This window comes from Accipiter gentilis, chromosome 34 (assembly GCF_929443795.1).
Source record: "Accipiter gentilis chromosome 34, bAccGen1.1, whole genome shotgun sequence".
NCBI classification, from domain to species: domain Eukaryota; kingdom Metazoa; phylum Chordata; class Aves; order Accipitriformes; family Accipitridae; genus Astur; species Astur gentilis.
In genome coordinates, this window is record NC_064913.1 from 8107527 (window position 1) to 8127076 (window position 19550).

A 19550-nucleotide genomic window follows, 5' to 3' on the forward strand; every position below is an offset into this window, starting at 1 on the left:
CCCCAGAAGCAGAGGCTTACTGGGCTACCAGCGTTGGAAGGTGCCTGTGACACTGGGGCCACCGGAATGCGCAGCCACAGCTGGCAGCGCCTGCGGGAGAAAGCTGAGCCCGGGGAAGCTGCGGCGGCGTGGTTAGCTTCTGCTGCCGCTCTCGGTTTCTGTTGCAGGAAGGGTCGTCTCTTCATACTATTAGCCGGGCAGTAAGTTCAGATGAGAAATCGAGGGGCTGTGGCCAAGTTGCTTCTTCAGCATGGGATCAGTGTTTAATGTGGTGTGCAACCTACAACGGCTTGTGGAACAGTTAGCCTTGCTCAGCTTTGGTGCCCCTATTAAGAGCAAAGTGTTGACAAACTGGCAATTGGCTCTCAGAAGAGCCCCAAAATTACCTAAGTAGACTCTATACTGCAGGACTTCAGGGTTTGCTTCTATGTAGATTAGGAAGCATAAATACATATGTAACTGTTACAGTATTGTTCGTGTAACCAGAAAAGCTACAGCAGGATATAGCCAAAATTGTAACTGGACAGCATAAAATTAAAAATAAGGGATACCTCTGAGCAGTTCACAAAATTTTTCCATGTATTTTCTAATGCCAGAAGTAATTTCAAATTATACTCAGTAGGTTATAAGGAAGGTGTGCGCAACTTCAAATAAAGATCAAGTCTTACAGACTTCATTGAACAAGTCTACCAGGTTTTGATCTTAATGTCCCTTCCTTTTTTTTACATTTTTTAATCTATGAATTGCTGTCTCCTGATGAAATTCAGCTCCATGCCTCCACCCAGTGGGCTTTTCTTCACCAAGAACAAAAAGAGCCCCGAGAAGTGCTTGCACACATGCAGTACCAGTGCAAGCATGGGTGCTGCAAATTATTTCTTTCCACCTTTTCTGTGCAGTGGCTCAGCTGAAATGTGGACAGGTATTTGATACTACCTTTTGAAGCTAGATAACCACAAATGTGAGACGTTTAAAAATGCTTTAAAATTATCTTCATAATATGTTTGCTGTTGCTATAGAAACAGTCATTGGGAAATATCCAAATCGAGTTAGCACCAGAGAAAACTTGAATTTCAGAGTGTTTGGGTTTTTTTTATCTAAAAAACTGAAATTAATTTCAAGTTTTAGACTAAATACAAAACAGATTACAACACTGGCTTTTGCTAATAAATAACCCTTTGCTTTGTAGTATATATTTTCCACACTTAAACTACATTTATTTTTTTCCCCAACTGAAATTATTTAGCTACTTGAAACGGCATCCCTGTTTTAAACTGAAAGAAATATCCTGGTTATATACCCTAAAAAGCTTAGAATAAAATAAATTCTGTAGGTGTGAACTTCTCTGTTAAATTACATGAGTTATTTCATTACTTATATGCACTGGTTTTGCAAAACAGAGGTTCATATGAACCTGTATTCTGAATATTGTTTGTATTAAGAAACACACAGCTGTTACCAGTTCTCCCAACTGTCTGTGCTTTCCATCCCTTTCTTTTCTGTTGGGCTCCCAACTTTACTGTGATGTGTCACTTTCTGTTAAAAATACAAGCTTATGAGGAAGTGCACTCAATATATCAAAGAAGAAAACATAGTTTAGGGAAACGCTCTTGCACCAAGCCAGGAAGAAGAACAAGATCTCTTCGTCCATGCTGGTTAGAGAGGTAAAAAATAGCCTTCTTTGATCCCCCATCACTTTAATGATGGCATCTTCCTTACATCTAATAGCAAACCCACTCCAGAATAAATCTCTTCTTTCACATACAATAGCCCCGCTACTACCTTGAAAGAACTGTTTATGATTTATTAATAATACCGCAGAACTGAAACTAAAAGACAATGAAATTGAGGGATAATGAAAAGCTTTTCAGCCTGTAATTTATCTGCAACTGTTAACAGATGCAAAACTCTGCAGCCTTCAGCACGATTTAGGTTTTGGTGGAGTAAGAATAATACTCCAAACATTAGGTAATAATTTGAACTGCAAACAAGTCATACACTAAACATCTACTCTGGCATTTTTTATAGCACAGGTCAAAGAATAATTTCTGTATCAAGTTCATTAGGACGCTACACCTTTTTGAGACACCTAATGTAAACTAACTGACAGATGATTCTAGCTGTTCCTGCTTTTCGGGGGGGGGGGGGGGGGGGGGGTTTATGTTGCTTTATGGCATTGGGGTGGTTTTTTTTACAGCTACCTAAGGTCTGACATAGCTTATTTCACACTTGTGAAATGATGTTCTAAGGAAATAAAATGACAGTCTTACCTGCACATGATATTTTCAGGTTAAGCTCACTTCTGCTTACTTTTTTCCTTTTTTTTTCTTTTCAGTTACAAGTTTTTCCTTAAATAGTAAATATTCAAACTTCACCATACCCATGTTTTTGTTTTGATAACACAAATCCAAGGAAGGCCATGACCTATTGTAAAAAAAGTTTACAATACAACCCAAGAATCTTCAGAAAGTTAAAAGTATTAAAAAATTAAGGGCGCTACTGTGAAAGTCATGCCTATACATTACTTTTGCAAAATACCTCTACCTTTCAGAACCAAGGAAGTTGGCAAACAATCTTCATTTTCATCATATACAGACTATTAAATGTAGGTCCACACTCTAGTCAAAAAACCTTAGGATTTCATCAGTTGTGAAGGTTGAAGGTATGAGCAATATTCAGAATTTACTTGACATTTAAAACTTTCACGAAAAATTCCTCCTGCATGCTCTTTGCTGCCTGTACTAGCTCAGGATTCCCACAGAAATATGCTTAATTCTGACATCTTCTGACAATGCACTCAAAAATCTGGTGTTTCAAAAAGCTTCCAATGTGGTACTGCTCCTAATGAGCTCCTGCTGTGCCTGCCTACTGCCACGTAACTGCTCATTTGCTTTTATGGTGCAGTCAGGGGTGATGTAATGAAAAGTACTCTGCCAGAAATAAATACAAATCATAAGACTTAGGTTCCAGCTTAAGGAAAAAAACCCAAGCAAACAACATAAGAGGTCAGAGGATGGATGAGGTAGCCTTTTATTTTCCTTTTTAGTTTCTCTTACTTTGTATGATTAATTTCGAGCATATGCTTAAGCCCCACTGATTTAAGATGAAGCCCATTCCTAAGCGTGCTTGTTCTGAGCAGAGACGGCAAGCGAGGACGTGGACTGGAAGAGCTGTCCTGCCCCCACTTACGCGCTGAAAATTTGACAACTTGCTCTACTACTAAGTACGATGCAGAAGTAGAAGGTGTTCCTGCCTGTTGTAACTGTGTTTTGTCCTCTTTGTGCACTCCCAGTGAAAATATTTGTTAAATACAAAGCGTTTGCCATTTTTGGCATGATTTATTGCTCTTAGTGCAAAGGTAATTTATCAGTGTACCTCCACACATTATCTCCCTGCATTAAAGAACAGATTGCCTTCAGAGCAGAATACTGTAAAAAAGGATCAAGAAGAAAAACCTCATATACTTGCAGGTTCAGAAAGTAAAAATACCACAAAATGAGGTATATAATTGGTTTTAAAATAACACTGACCACAGCAATCACTACCACCTGGACAACAAGAGATCATTTTGAAATAAAAAAATGACTATCTTAAGGAACTGCCTGAAAATCAGACCAGTGTTTACAGATACCTATGTGTGGGTATGGATGTGTAATTTATATCCCCCTTCCCTTGCTTTAATCTTGAGCACAGTGCATATGAAATACTGTTTTGTGTTTTCCAATCTGCAGTGCAATTCAACATGTTGACACCTATATGACAATTACAAAAATCATACTTTGAATAAATAGATATTTTATTGTCTATTGGTTTATCAACCACTAAATGTATTTTAATGCATACTAGATTATTTTAAAAGGAACTCTGTCTACCTCATTAAACCCAAATACCATTTTCCACCTAAGGTACCATTTTTATTTATACTATCTACAATAAAAAACCCCAGGACATCCCCCCCAGTGAAATAAATAGCAGAAAAAAAATCATAAATATCAGTAGAAATTGTGACACAGCATGAATTCATACTTTTTATATCTATAATTTCTACAGATGGATCATTATGAGAAATCAAAACAGCATAAAAAAGCTTTCACTGCATTGTATTTGGAGAATGAAATGTATGTGCTGTATTCAAAAGCGGAAATTATATTCTAGCATATTTCTCCGAGATGACAAAAATGCACATTATTGATTATAGTGGAGTATAAAATATCATGTATTACAGCTTTATATCTGAGAGGATGTCCTACCTCCAGCAGATATACACTCCAGGATCGTAAGTGCAGAACGTTGGGGTTTTTTAGCTATTATCAGAAAATAAGATGCAAACTGGAAAACGACACTGAAGCAAAAGCAACTGCACTTATGAAAAAGCAGCTTGGCTTTAATTTATTAACAGATAGGGTTATGAAATATTTGGTGTCAGTGGACTTTTTGTATCCAGCAATGTCATTTGATGATGTTTGATGACCTAACGTTTTCACATAACTTTTAGATACGCAGTAGCGTGGATGCAGACTTGACTACTGTGCTGCCAACTGTCAGGGCTGCTGAGCAAGCTAGTTTTGTGCCATGTATGTAAACATGCAGTAAAATTTCTAGAAGCTTCAAATGCTCAATATCTGTACAGATCAGCTGTAAAGCTTCCTGCCATAAATCTGATGAGTCTGGGCCAGATCAGCCATACTGTGTGTGCACTGAATGCAGAGTTTGTGTCTGCACAGCAAATCCTCAGTGCTGAGACCAGACGAATTTCCTGCCAATGAGACAGCCATCTGTGGAGGGCAGCTACTTCCATTCCTCCCTGGAAAACCCTCCACAAAAACACAGCAGTCCTGTCATCGGGGAGCAAACCCAAAACTGGTGTAGCTAGGAAACATAAATTAAATCAGCCTGAAGACTGTTTTAATTATAAACACTCAATTGGTGTATGCAGCTCTCGGGGAAAGAACACTTAACAGCACGAGCCTGACTACTCTGGTGGATACTTCTCCACACGAAACTACAACCTGTCCTTGAAACTAAGAACAAATTAAAAAATCCATTGTTAAGTATTCTACTTAGGATTCTATTCTGAAGAAAAAGAGTCTTTATTTATTTTGCCTTATATTTGATCTAACTTAACTGGACAATAAAAGAAATTGAACATAAATATTAACAACTGAGTGATAAAACATGAAGGCCTTACCATAATCTAGCATTATCTTGCTACTGCACGCGTTTCATTACTTGGGTCTCTTTAAAGCGATCTAAGCCATGTGTGTAACTGATTTGAGTTGCCTGTTGACCTAAAACATACTACGTATTACAGTACAGTTTTAATTTTTTAAAATGTTAAATAGGAGGAGAATTAGTTCTAATTTCATGCCAGCGTGCCTTTGACTTTTAGATTAGGATAACATCACAGCAACTGTAGGACATGTACTTTCCACCTGCTATTGGCAGTTAAGTCCTAGTACTTTATTACATTACATAAGGAACTAAAATTAAAAAAAGAAAAATAACCTACCTTGTGGCAAATCATTACTGTTTAACTTAAAAAAAAAAAATAAAAAATCCAGGGACAGAGAGAGAAACTACCATAACAAAATTAACAGCTCCCTGCTCAAAGGGAGCTGAGGAACACAGTACCCTGCTGCCCTGTCCCGGTCAGCTGCGTGTGATACCTTCAGGACAGGATTCATCTCACCTGCCTCTACAAGTCTAGATGTTGGAACTAGTCACCATGAACTCCTTATAGATAGATAAGTATCTGCAGGTGTGGTACCTGTAATTTGTGTTCAGATGAGATCATCTGCCCCTTGACGGTATCCTCACTGACTACAGAAAACCCTAAGAACATTAGAGTTAGAATGTTACGTTTATATTCTTAGAACAGGACCGATAAAACTACCTTCAGCTTGTCAAAAAATATTTCAGGAATTCCCTGATTGTTGTTTTTACTTACTACTTTTCGTGCCTCAGAACACCTTTCACTACATGGCAGGGTCATCAGATGTAAAACTGTGATCTCTAAAATACACAAAACCAATAAATGGCACTCTCGTAGCTCCCTTACGTGTTGTTGTTTTTCAGATAATAAACACAGGAACAATGAAAAAAGTGCATCAATGTCATAGGGAAACCCAAGCCCATACTGCAACATACTCTTGGTTTTGAGACCTCCCATGGAGTTAAATCTTCAATGCACTGAGATTACTACATTACAGTCACCCCTGTATGCTGCATGTCTCAACACTTGTACCATTTATGGGTATTACGGAAGAATTAGCATCCATAGTTCCTGAATGCACATACCCGCGTTTATTTCCATAATGCTTTTATTTGTTCACTGCTTCCCCAATTATTAGCGACAGCTACTTCAAAGTGAAATCCTGCTGGTAGCTACAGAACCACTACTCTTGTTCATACCCGTTTTGTAGTTTCTGTCATCTTCAGCATTGCCCAAAGTCACTTCAGATTAAACAGATTATTCCCTTTCTGTGCACTTCTGTGGACTTCCCAATTAAAACCACGAGCTGTATGATTTCATGACATATTTACCACTAAAAATTTCTAGCTACTGCATAGCTCTCAGGAAGAAAAGAGTTTAATCACTATGGTCACAATAAATATAAGCACGGGACCTAAATGAAAAGGTCGGACTCTGACTACTCATCTCCAGAACTCTCCTTAATCCCCTGAGCTATCCAAACATAATTGATAAAAGCAATCATCATCTAAAAAGTACGAAAAAGAACCGGTTAGCTGTAGCCTGCTGTTACTTTTGACTACAGGTTTCCAGTAACACAGAAGAAAACAAACTAAATGACTTGATAAAATAACTTTATCTAGATGAACTTATTTCTTCTCTTGGCACTCTCCTTGTAGCTAGATATCCTTGTGCAATGCTGTGTATATATGTAACAAATAGTACTCTTCCCCCTACCCCCCTTTTTTTTTCCAAAATAAATTGTTACTTAGATTAGAGGGACAGTCTTAAAACACAGTATCAGCTCTCATAACCTGGCAACTATCAAGGCTCAAGACCAGAGGTATATGTTTTTCGTTCAATTCCAAAGAGCAGCATTTCTCCAGCGAGGAGGACATGGGTAGGGAGTATAACCCACTCTGACGCCCCATTAGCAGATCGGTGCAGCAGAGCCGCAACCACTTCATCTGCAGATCCCGGATTCCAGCACCAGAGCACCTACCACGGCAGAAACCAGAGACTCTCCTTAGGGAGAGTGCTTTTAGCACTCGGGGTTTTGTAACAAACAAAGCATCTCATGGCAGTTAGAAGACAAAATAAAATTCAGCATTTTTGCATATAGATAGTTTAAATCTATGTGCCGCTTCTTATCACGTTATCTAGTGAGCAAGTGTGGACTGGATAGGTTAGTAAAACATGAAGCTAGCTTAGTTTATTTTTATAACGTTTATTTTCTTTTCTAATTTGCAAAGTGGGATCCTCAAATACAGTTTCTCAACAGAGTTGTTTCCTCAACTGGGTTGATACCAAGATATTAAAAAAACAGATACAAATGTGGGGATAATTTCTCTTTTGGGAAAATATATGAATAAATCCAGACTTGAAAATAATGATCCAAATTGCTATTAATTAAAAACTACATAGAAGACAGCAAAGTTCATGGCAAAGCTGTACACAAAAGGTCGAGCACCCAGCATGTTGTAGGTCCAGTTACACAGAAGCTTTATGAACGGACCAACAATTATCTTACCAAGAGTTCAGACTGAACGACTTCAGACTTTTTTTCTTTTTCACATCCCATAAAGGTTTTCTTTAGCGGAGTCAGCAAGCTCACTGCACGGCTTCCAGTTCACTATTAACTACTTACTCAGCAATTTCCAGAAGGCATGCATGAGTTAATAAAAATTCTATGGAAAATTAGTATTTTGGAACTCTGTCCTGTCCTCACTGATCTTATTAAATGAAGTGCCCTTCCATTTTTCTTACGCTCACACCACTCCTGTCGATAAACTCTCTGATTAATGATTTAAAACATTACTTTGTGAAAGCAGAAATAGACACCAAGATTACAATCAGGTTTTTAACTTCATGTTCTTTACATAATTCTTAGTGGAGGCATAATTTATCAGACTGTAAAGAAAAAAAAATCCAAAGTCTACATTGTCCCACATTTCCAAAGCCTTAGTATCTTAATGGATGAAAGCTTTTGTTTTGTTTTTCCTATAAGTGGCAAGAAAAAAATTCTTTTGAGATAGGTACAGGGTGAGAAAGTCCCTGTACTGTCAAAGCGAGCTTAATGAGATGATCCATCTAAGTTACTATTATGATTTCCCAACAAATTACCTGCAAAGGGAGCAAGGGAAGCTTCACATTCTGCTCCTTGGAACCAAAAAGAGAAAATGAACGTATTGTACCTGATGCTTTCTTTCCTCCCATATTTCTGATTCACAGCTCCACCCATCTATAATGAAAGGAAAAAAGAGGCATCTGAAGTTTCCTGCATTCACCGACTATCCAACTTAAAGAATAAAATTCCACTTCATCTTACTCAGATATACTGGAAAGACACAGCTATGTGCCATCTGCTGGCTTTCAGGAAATAGAAAACAAACTGCTAGAGAAGTTTGAGTGTGTGGCTAGGGGAAAAAAAAAAAAAAAAAAAAAAAGAATGGCAACGGGACTTACGTGCCTCTTTTTCACATTTCAACGTCTTTACTACATATTCACAGCAAAGTTTAATAAAAACCAGTAAAAGTTTAATATCCCATTGGACTAACTTCTCATGTGCTTCATATTAAAAGACACAGTTGAAAGCAGTGGCTTTTACAGGCAGCCTCCACAAACTTATATAACTGCTATTGGACTATTTTCCTAGTGACCACCAGATCAAAAAAAGTAATTAGATCTTTATTTCTTTCCTCAAAACATTCCTTCCCTCCATTCTCCACACTTTTCTCCATAAAAAGATGACGGGTCAGTTGTTACAGTGCTACTCTGTCAATGAAAGCAAAGGCTCAGTTCCCTTCTCTGCCTGTAAGACCTTCAGCCACGCAGCATCAGCACTGCTGTGCCGCTGCCTTCCAGTGGCACTGAATTAATCCAAGAGCCTTGATGGTGCAGGAGCGCGGGCGGCTCGGGAAGCGGCCGAGACACTGGACTGCACTGGCTTCTCGTGACTACTGTCCTGGGCTGCTGCTTCGTGGTAGTCAAAGGCAAAGAACAGCGTGAGGAAATACGTAATTTTAACTTCCTCCTGTTAGAACTGTTGTATCAAGAATTAACTTCTGGTGGAAAAGGTCTCTTGTATGAAAGTCTGTGAGAAGCTGGGCTTAGTCATAGCCCCCTTTTACCTCCAAATCAAATAAAGCTGTGCAGGAGAGAAAGCGATGGAGAGAAATGACAGAAATGCCCTCTCCTCCTTGAAACCAGCAATGCTGGGGCTAAGGTCAGATACCGCACAGGTTTTTGATTAAGTGCTCTGCCTGATCAGGATATCTGAAGCACTGTGGGAAGAAGGAGGCATTTTCAGGTGCCTCTTCGGGAAAATCTGATAAAACTGGTCTGTTTCATATTAACTATCACAAAGAACATGGAATAAAAAGACTAAGAGAAGGGCACAAATCGAAGTTAGAGTGAGGTAAGATTACATTTTAATGGCAAATACTGTGGAAACCTGAATTCCTCTGAAAATTCTAATTCTTAAACAAAAAGAAAGAATAATGCAAGTTAAAAAATGGAGACTTTTTCAGAGCAGAATTCTGTTTTTTTCCACTAATCAACAACTGAGACTTCTTGTTGCTAAGGAAGAATGAAAAAAAGCCCTCATATTCTCCTATTCTCCAGCCTATTCTCCAGGAAGCATCAAGCATATGCAATACTTTGAGAGTAAAGTTTTGACTCAATTTAAGACAACAGAAAAAACCCTGGATTTCAAATGCATCATTCAAACTTATCGAAATGCTTTACAGATAAACACCATATCTAAAACTGTACTGGTATTTGGACTGTATACCAGTACCCATAGCGATACCAGTAATTCAGGATGGCCATTGACCAATGGAATTACTGGTCTAAAACTTACAGTTTTCTGAAATCTTTCCAGTCAGCTGACATCATGGCAAACATCTGCCTAGCAGGTCTATAAGTGAACTGATGGCAAACTGAGAAGAGTTCTTTTTAAGATGACAATTCATAATATTTGCGTTTAACATTTCCTTAGCCAAAGAATGATAAAAGCTCATATAGGGTAACAGACACACACAAACAAAAAAGTAGAACTTCAACCATGAATTCACATGGAAGATATTTCACATCATTCACAAGTTACATGAAGCTAATGTTTTAAGTCTTTTGCACTACTGATAAAAAACCCGAATAAGTACAAATAGTTGTTTGAATTTTTTAAAATAGAAGTTGACAGCCTAGAATGACAAGAATTAAAAGGCTCTGTATGCCAAAACTTGCCTTTCCCACTTTCTGGGCACTTTGCAGATTTCTGCTCTTCAGTGTTTCAGCTCAGAGCCCATTCAAAATTGGGAATTACAGCAATTATCAGAAAAAAACAGAGGCAAAAGTATAAAACAGAATGTCAAATCTATGCTCCCTTTCTCTCCTGGAATGGACATGACCATTTCATGAAAAGCTCCCACATTATCTGTTGGTGCACTACCTTAGGACCTGTGTTCAGTTTTTCCTAAATGACATCACAGCACAAGGATTTAAAGCCTTGCAAAAAGTGTAACAAGATGAGGTGGAAAAAGCCTCGGGATACTGACACAAGTAACATTTTCACGAACACAAACTCCTAAACTATTCCTCATCTAACAGCACTTACACAATTCAAAACTACTTATTTTTCACATGTATTTTAAATAAGGAATTTTTTGTAGCCGACATCAACTTCTAAATGAGGTAATTTAATACCATAATACTGTAAACGTATTGCAAATCTTACGGAGCATGAGGTGAGAAATTTCTTCCAAGACATTCTTACTTTAATGTCTAACTAGTCTTTATTATATGCTGAAAAAACCTCAGTATTATTTCTTGGCTGCCAAAATAGACTGAGATAAAGGCAAAAGTGTAATAGTATTCTCCTGTATAAACTTAAGGAAAATAGTTAACTTGTTTTATTGCAAACTTATTAGTCTTACTAAGAATGCTTTCATTTTATTAGGCCAAAGATCCCTAATTGCACCTCTAAATCAAGGTTTAAAAGAATTCTTCTAAAGATTTTCCGAAGAAGAAAGATTAGAAACTTGATATGCTCAGCATACCAAAACCTCAACTCATCTACCTGATCCATCATAGCTAAAGTCATACTTAAGTTTCTGAACAAATAAATCATCAAAGTATAAATCACCAAGCACAAAGTGTATGTTAAGTCTACAACATCTTTACATTCAAACCAGTTTTGGACCTTTGGAAAGTTTTATTCTTTGTGGAGAATGACAAATAATAGCCATCCAAGTATAGTTTATGTATGTTCTTTGTTTTGATGTGCCAAACCCTATCCAACAGCACACAAGACAGACTCCTAGCCTTGGCAGTTCATGAGATATTAATTATATCACATGCATCATTTTACTCCTCTCATAATTTTAGTAGTCACAATTACGGGAAGTGTTAGAGCTAGGAAAAAATGCTTTATGCTATGTAGATTCATGTTCAGATGGTATTAGGCTCTAATGATTTGGAATTCAGGATATGACATAGCTAATAAAATTTAAGCATAGAAATACAGACCATTTATTTTCAAGGTACCAGATCTCTCATTCTTAGCATGGAATACATATTTCAGGATGAATATCCTCCACTGCTGGACTGATGAGATAAATCAAGCCAATGACAAAAGTGATACAGAAGCAAAAAGACATTATTTATTAAAAGTAATTTTATAAAAAGTCCACAGGTAACTCAAAGCCTGCAATTAAGATGTATGTAGAGGTTTACGTGTTTTGCTGTATTTTCTGAAGAAGAAACTCCATCTGTAAATTTAGATTTGGCTGTCCTTTTTTTGTCTTCTTACTCAGTATTTTATAAGCTTCCATTTTCTTTTGCTTGTACAACCGTTGAGCTGCTTCTTTTTGTTGTTTTCTTTTTTCTGCTTCCTGAAATTAAATGGATAGGATTATGAAATAATTGCATATCTTCTGTAACTATGAAGCTATCTATAAGCAATAAGATTTCTTTCTGTAAAGATGCTCGCAATTAGGTATTGCACTGACACTAGAAACACTGTTACTCTTAAAAGCTTAACCAGGATGCTCTTTCAGCACATACCGTAATCAAAACATACTATATTTCCTAAAGCTTCAAGTGAAGAGCCAAGTTTTCTTCAGTGGAACACCCTGCGATAAGGTTTGTTGCTAAAATATGTACTATTTCCTTTCTGCAAAATGAGCTCCTTGACTTTTCCCCTTAAATGACAAAGTGGTGAAAATTTCCCAGTTTGTCGTCTCGAGTGCAAGAAAGAAAGAGTCTGATCCAGTGGTCTCCATGTAAATCTCTTGCCAATCCAGATGTGCTAGGTTACTGGACACATCTGCATGGGACTGGCAGACAGGATATGGGACATATCTGGAGCTGGAAGTTGGGCAGGTTTGTGACACTAGGACAGCACCACAAGCAGCATTACCTAGGGCAACTTAATCAAGACCAAATTATTACTGACCTGTCCTTTTCAAAGTGACAGAGACTGCTGTCTTTACTAAGACAGAGGGGGGAAAAAAAAAGACTAACCAAATTTTCAACTGCACAAACTTTCTGTGTTGAGGGGACAGCACACATGCAACCAAAACACTAATGGAGGCTCTTACGCTATATGGATAATCATCATGATATTATGTTCAGTTTTTATCAAACAGCTTACACCCCCTTCTCTAGTGTTGTAATTTTAGTAAGTAATTTGGGCAAATATCCACAATAAGCAAGCTAACTAGCTTACTTCACTTATATCATGTCCTACCAAAATATGCAAGACATCAAAAATCAGACTGAAGGACTGCTTCAGTTCATTTGGATGATTTGTTCTCATAAAGCTTATTCTTTGAAATGCAGTGCCATGCTGACCACAAAGGCAGATGTTTCCGCAGAATGCCCAAACAGATGATAATTTATCAATTACATTTTTGTTTTCCATGGCATAGAGAGCTTCTGTGATGTAAAAAAAATTAGTAAGAATGCTCTGTGATGTAGAATATAATTAACCAGAAATAACAGAAGAAAATATTTCTAAATAGAAATCTAAGAGGCTTTAGGGCTGTGGGGGGGAACCTGCAAAGATAACATCTCTCCATTCAGAATGCTTCATTTATTTTACCGTAACAATGATTAATATCATTAATTTTTTTTTTTTTTTTTAAACCAGAGTAGCATCAACTCCAACTTACCTGTAATTCGCTACCTATCTGATCATTTTACTGTTCTTCAGCATACTGTTGTAAACAACATCCATTTAAGCTACCAACCAAATGCTTACTCAAAGCAAGAACATTCATCTTACTTAGGTAGTTGTTACTTACTTTTGTATTTTTTCCGATCTCTACTAAATCCTAGCTTTTTTATATAGTGTGGAGGCCAAAACTCTGCCTTTAAGCTTACTTCTTTTCCCAAAACAAATAACAGCAAATCCAGTGTTTGCTAACATACGTGAGGGTAAAGTATGTGATTATCATACCAGTGTTCCACATAAATGATTACTGTTATTGCAGAACTTGGCTACTGTATGTTTTGCCTAAACACATTGAATAAGACCAAAAGTGCTAACACCTCCCCTCAGGCAACTCTCATGTGCTGCTCAAAGAAAATTCCTTGCAGTCTTACTGGCTTTTTGTTTCTTCCTATTTCCTATAAATAAGCTGGTCATAAAATTCATTTCTTTTAGCATGATCTGTATATAATACTCAAAAAAGAAGCTCTCAGCTGAACAACCGCGTAACTTGCACAGAAACGTGGATCCACTGGCATAAAACTACTCTAGTTTTCAACACAGCTAAACTGAAGAAATAATATGTTTTATCCAGCTATATATTTACATAATATTTATACAGTAGTTACTGAAATTGAGTCTGTCAGCAGCAAGTTACACAACTTCTACAATGCTACCATGTGTGCCATTTTACAGTGCAACGAACAATGTACTGGGAGAGAACAGAACTAGCCAAATAAGGATGTCTCAAATGAGTAACTCAACTGAGTTACTGAACAATGGTAATATTAAGATACGGCCTGTAAGAATGAGTTCCATTAAATTAGAACAAGGGAAAAAATTACTAAAGATTTCAGCCATGGATACCATTACATATAATTGTTTCACTGTTGGTCAAAGCACGTAAAAAGGTAAAATAAAGACTGCATTATGGTAACACCATAAGAAACAGGATGGATATTTCATTTTTCATCACAAGATAATGATATTGTTATTACTTCCCCTTCTACAATATTTAAGAGGTCTAGTATAATCCACTGGGATACGCAGATCAAGCTCTAAGTTTTTCTTGGTGTACCAAGTGACAGAGTACAATCCTGCTAATGGCAGCTGCAAGACAAAACTAGTAAGGACAAAGAGAATGATAACTTTGAACACCTGCATGTCTGAATATTACTGTCCAGTTGAAAAAGACTGAAATACCAATTCCTGTGTTCCTCTCCCGTGGTCCTATTTGGGTCCAGATGGAAGACTGACAGGTAGAAATGGTATTAATCTAATCTTTGTCTACAATGAAGAAAGATCTCTGTTTAAGATTTACCTCTTTCTTTCTAGCACGCTCAGCCTTTATTTTCTCATACTCTTCTTTTGCCTTCTGATTGGACGTTTTCTTCTTAAACTTCCCTTCAGTCATAACTGACCTGTAAGAAAAAGTACATGTGCTTCAGATACAGACTATCACCAAGCAGACATAACCATATATCCCATAGCCACTCCAGAATCAGAACACAGTCTTCCACTCTTCTGCTGTTTTTTGCATATTCGGGGAAGTCAATTAGAAATACAGATTTCAGAAGGCTCATCCTTCTACCTTGAACGGATACCTATTTGCACCATTCTTACATGATACCCAACACCATTACATGCAATGTAACGAGCAGCTAGCATGAAAACTCAGCACAATAAACTCCTCTAATGCCAAGTGTACCAAACACTGGACTGCACACAACTTTTAGCAACATATATACCTTATCTGCTAGATCTTCACATGGATGATGTTCCATGGAGTTTAAAGAGTGCCTAAAAGAGGGGTTTTTTTCCCCATCATATGAGCTCTTCAGAGCTAGAAAAACTGAATGCACTAGCTTAGCAGTGTATTCTCTCTTTCTAGTTCTGACATATGGATGCAACTGCAGAGATATGAGGACAGCCAGCTGCTAGCAGACTACCTGCCAGAGAAGTCAGGCTGACATGGCAAGGTGAAAAAGTACAGTAGTAACAATGCGTTTCTAAAAGCTTTGTCTTCTTGAAGGAGATGGAATATTATTGTCCTTAATGTTCTGAAATTAGGAACCTAAATTATGTTCCTTCCAAATTTCAGTATAAAAAGCTGCCCAGCTATCTTTCACCAAAGAAAACAGTACAAGAAAAACAGTGCCATTTGTCTGGCATTTACTGTCACACTACTTTGAGTGGATTTTTTTGGTTATTTAGCTCTAAATTATTTTTTTTCTGATTCACAATACAGCCATTATATAAACAGTGTGGTAGCAAAGACATTTCACACTGGAAAAATACAAGCCTTGCTAGATATTTAAGAACTGTTTGCAAAATAAGTTTTTGATTACTCTATTACACTACAAAAAGTTGAAAACTAGCCATCATCATCTAGGGGATTTCAGACAGACGATCAAAAAGGAAAGAAAAGGTATTTGCTAATAATTTCATTTAGAAATACGACTCTCTTCTGGAGAAAAGAAAACAAAAATCTTTGCTTTATTCTCATCTCCATCTTGTGGCAATACTGTGTAATGACACCTCATCGTCTCAAGTACAAAACTACTTAAATTGCAACATATGCTAAAAATAGAATTACCTAACCAAAGTCTTATTTTATATTCTCATAGAACACTGAAGCCTATCTAGTAGACTCTATGCATCACACCACCTCGCAGATTAGCAGTCACATTTTTGCAGAATTATTAATTCTGGTTGACAATCACAATGACCATAGCTTAAGCAAAATTAAGAAACCCTCTGGTTTAAAGAAAAACATGAGTCCTATTTCAGACATCCCCACACATTAGCTGCCTATTCCAGACAAAACTCTACCTTTCTGCCACTGCTGGGCTTAGATCTGACTGCCTTTCCCTCCCATCTCACCAGCATTCTTCCCAGGGAAGTTTAGATATAGATACACCTTGGAATTCAAAGACTTGTGAGACTCCTTGTACTGTGGACAAAAGGGCATTATCTCAATCACTGTACTTGAATGCTGTTTAAAAACACTGCTGTGACAGCGTTAGACCTGAGTGACTATGCTTTTCATTTTACTAACATACCTAACCAAGATTTCAGGGGGAATTACTGTCACACAGGGAAAAAATGGTTTAAATTGTCTGACATCTGTTAGACCGCATGAGAGAAACTCCACCTGACTTCTCCCAATCATTATAAGTAAATTTAAAAGAAAACAAACCAACCAAACAAAAAAAAAAACCCCAAATACCACTGGAAAACTGCTATGACATCTCTACTATTTAAAATTATGACATTGATCAAGAACACTTTACTGCCTTAAGGTTTTACTAAATCCTCCATATTTTTTTTTTTTTAAATTCATAGTTAAAATCCCCCCCAAACTAGCCACACCACAAAAGGGTAACTGCACACAACATCAGTCACTCTAGCAGAAAAACAGTGCAATATGAAGACGACAATTTATCAAACTGGGAACAGAAAGATAATGTAAAAAATGTCTCTGAAAAGTAACATTAATTTAAAAACATTGAGAATCAATTCAAAGGAAAACTCTGCAGACTCAAAAGCACACTACCTGAAAAGCAGGCTCTTATCTTTGTAGATATGGTAAGAAATCGGCCAAGCACTTACTGCTCTTGACCTTATCCTTAAGGTACAACAGTAACTGTCACATTATTCCTGTGGAATCAAGCCCTAGCCATCATCAATTTTGTTTCCTGATTCTGATGCAAACACAACAAAGCTGTATGTTTAAATTTGCTAACAAATAGGAAAAATATTTATATGTTATAGGAAAATATTTTTTAGTAAAGCAAATCACCATACTGAAGTCCACATAACGTATCAGATCTAAAAAATTTACAATGATGGAAACAATTACTTCTTTTTAGAGACATATTTAAAAAACTTACTCTACTGCTTTATTAAGTTTTTCTTCTGACAAAACTGAATCGTCTGGAGCCCTGCACCGTTTCTTAAGCATTTCTTCCTCAGCTAGGTAAAGATGTTTCAAGTGCTCTGGATAAGTGTCAGTAAATTGATTATCCTGTTGTGAATGGACCTTTCTTCCCCTTTTCAATAATTTCCTGTATTGTCTTTCAATCTTTTGTTTTCTCCGAAATGCAAATCCTCGTCCTGAAAACACAAGAAAAAGGGAGTTAAATACAGCTGCACTGAAGCAGTACCAAACAATTCAATTGTTGCCAGGACCATTTCAATCCATTTTCCTTCCAAAATAGAAAAAGCCACTATTTCTACAAATTTTAATATGGCAAAAAAGCACTGTTATAAATCTGTCTCCTACTGTAGCCATGCAGCTTCTACAGATTTACTGAAAATTATTCACCTAAACCCTTGAAAGAACATGCCATTGCAAACATACTACTTAATGTGCACTCCACATTATACACCTTTGCCAATGCTTTTTGAATCCAGTGAAAAGATGTATTAACGTTTCACTTCTCTCCTACTTTTGACAGCTTCATATGCAACATCAAAACAGACTCCAGAACAGATTCCTAAAGACAGTCTCAAGAACACATTGATAATAGTAATACTGGCTGCTTAAGCAGTCTGCAGCTGCAATGCCAGAGGAAAAAAAGAGTCCCTAAATCACTGGTTTACACTATATTCATATTCCATTACATCTTGTCACACAAATAATATTTTTATTGCTATTGCTTTCTTTCTAGACCTGTCCAGGAAGAGCTTGTCCACGACTTCACGTGTGCTACAGCATAGAAAGATTTAGCCTTGAAGGAAACACCAAGTCATGGTTGTTTGTCTCAATCATTATATAACCAACCACTTACCAACCTTAAGTTAAACACGGCTTTTCCCTAATCTGTTCACATGTTATTTCTTATTGCATTAGTCTTAAGAGCTACTGGCTTTTGTAATATTCATTAGCAAAACAGTTTCTGAAGGCAGCAAGTCCAAATTACTCCCAGCTCTCCCTTTGAGTCTTCCTATAAAGTTGAAATTTCAGAACAGTGCTGCAAAAGCCAGCGCCCTTTTTCCTCCCGGTTCATTTTTACCTTCGCGTACCCACCCGCCAACAGCCCGAACCCGTTTCCAAAAACCGAGACCCCCTCCCCGGTGACGGACCACCCGCGCAGCGTGCCCTCAGCCCCCCTCCCACAGCGGCAGAGGACGGGGCTCCGGGCTCGGGGCTCCGGGCTCGGGGCTCCGGGCTCCCTCACCGAGGCACGCAGGTCCGACCCAGACGGGAGGCCCGGGGCCGGGCCGGGCCGGGCCGGGCCTCCCTCGGCGCCGTCTCTCCCCCCGCCGCCGCCGCCGCCTCAGGCTGCCCCCCCCCGCCCCCGCCTCACCCTCCTGGACGCTGCCCATGACATCGCGCAGCAGGCCGGGCCTCCTCCACAGCCGCTTTCGGCGCGGACCGCGGGACGCGGCGCCGCCATTTTCCCCCGCCGGAGCCGCCGGCCCGCCGCCCGCCGCCATCGCTCAGCCGGCGTCGGCGCAGCGAGTCGACGTCACCGACCTGCGCCGCCGCCGCCGCCTCTCGGCGCTCGATTACACCCGCCTGCGTAACCGACGGCGTGCCCCGACGAGCCGCCCGCCGTCGACCATGTCGCGACAGCCCGGCTGGCTGCCTCCCCAGCTATCGCCGTCGGCGGCGGCGGCGAGGCTGAGGGGGGCGGCCGGCTTCCTGGCGCGCGCGCTGCCCCTGTGCCGCGCCCACACGGTGGAGTTCTACACGGGCGGGCTGTGGGACCGCCTGGTGGCGCCTCCCCCCGCCGCCGTGCTGCGGGAGCTGCGCGCCGCCGGGCCGCTGGCACTGCGGCGCCCCCTGGCGGAAGGCGGCGGTAGCGCTGAGGCGGCGCTGTGGGGTGAGTGGGGCGGGGGGGGGGGGGGGGTGTCCGCCGGAGGGCCCCGCTGTGGGGACGGGGACGGGGCCCGGTGGCGTTCGCGGCACCGTTGCTCGGGGTTGGGGAGGGTCGGGGGGCGGGGGGGGGGGAGAGGGGTGACGGCCCACAGAGCCGGTGTGGCGGCGTGGCTGCTGGGGCCACCCGTGGGCCTCTCGGTGGCTGCCCGCCTCCGGCCACCTCAGCGGGCGACGGCTTCTCTTCTCCCTCCTGAGGCCTCCTCGTTTGTCCTCCTGCCTACGTTTCGAATTATTGTCCTTGCTTTCATAAAACAGGGGAATTTCAC

At 39.4% G+C, this 19550-nt stretch overlaps 3 protein-coding genes across 4 annotated transcripts in view; 1 reads left to right on the forward strand and 2 right to left on the reverse strand.

The window, feature by feature from the left end:
* The window catches only part of PPFIA2 (PTPRF interacting protein alpha 2), a 594728-nt gene that overhangs the window by 534574 nt on the left and 40604 nt on the right, over positions 1-19550 (reverse strand). The window lies entirely within an intron of this gene.
* CCDC59 (coiled-coil domain containing 59) lies at positions 10960-18850 on the reverse strand. Its single transcript, XM_049791961.1, has 4 exons — positions 18710-18850; positions 17291-17513; positions 14719-14818; positions 10960-12078 (listed from the first exon to the last, which is right to left on the reverse strand). The coding sequence occupies exons 1-4, from the start codon at positions 18837-18839 to the stop codon at positions 11917-11919; spliced, it is 615 nt and encodes a 204-aa protein (XP_049647918.1). The 5' UTR covers positions 18840-18850; the 3' UTR covers positions 10960-11916.
* The window catches only part of METTL25 (methyltransferase like 25), a 64069-nt gene continuing 63475 nt past the window's right edge, over positions 18957-19550 (forward strand). For both annotated transcript variants that reach the window (XM_049791958.1, XM_049791959.1), the window contains exon 1: positions 18957-19228. In XM_049791958.1, the coding sequence (XP_049647915.1) occupies positions 18967-19228 (262 nt within the window). In that variant the 5' untranslated portion in view covers positions 18957-18966. The remainder of the gene's footprint in view (positions 19229-19550) is intronic.

Coding starts and splice junctions, on each gene's coding strand:
- CCDC59 (XM_049791961.1), bottom strand. CDS start 18,839: ATGGCGGCGGGCGGCGGGCCGGCGGCTCCGGCGGGGGAAAATGGCGGC. Junction 17,514..18,709: donor CATGGGCAGCGTCCAGGAGG/GTGAGGCGGGGG, acceptor TTGTGTTTTCAG/GACGAGGATTTGCATTTCGG. Junction 14,819..17,290: donor AAACTTAATAAAGCAGTAGA/GTAAGTTTTTTA, acceptor TTTTTCTTACAG/GTCAGTTATGACTGAAGGGA.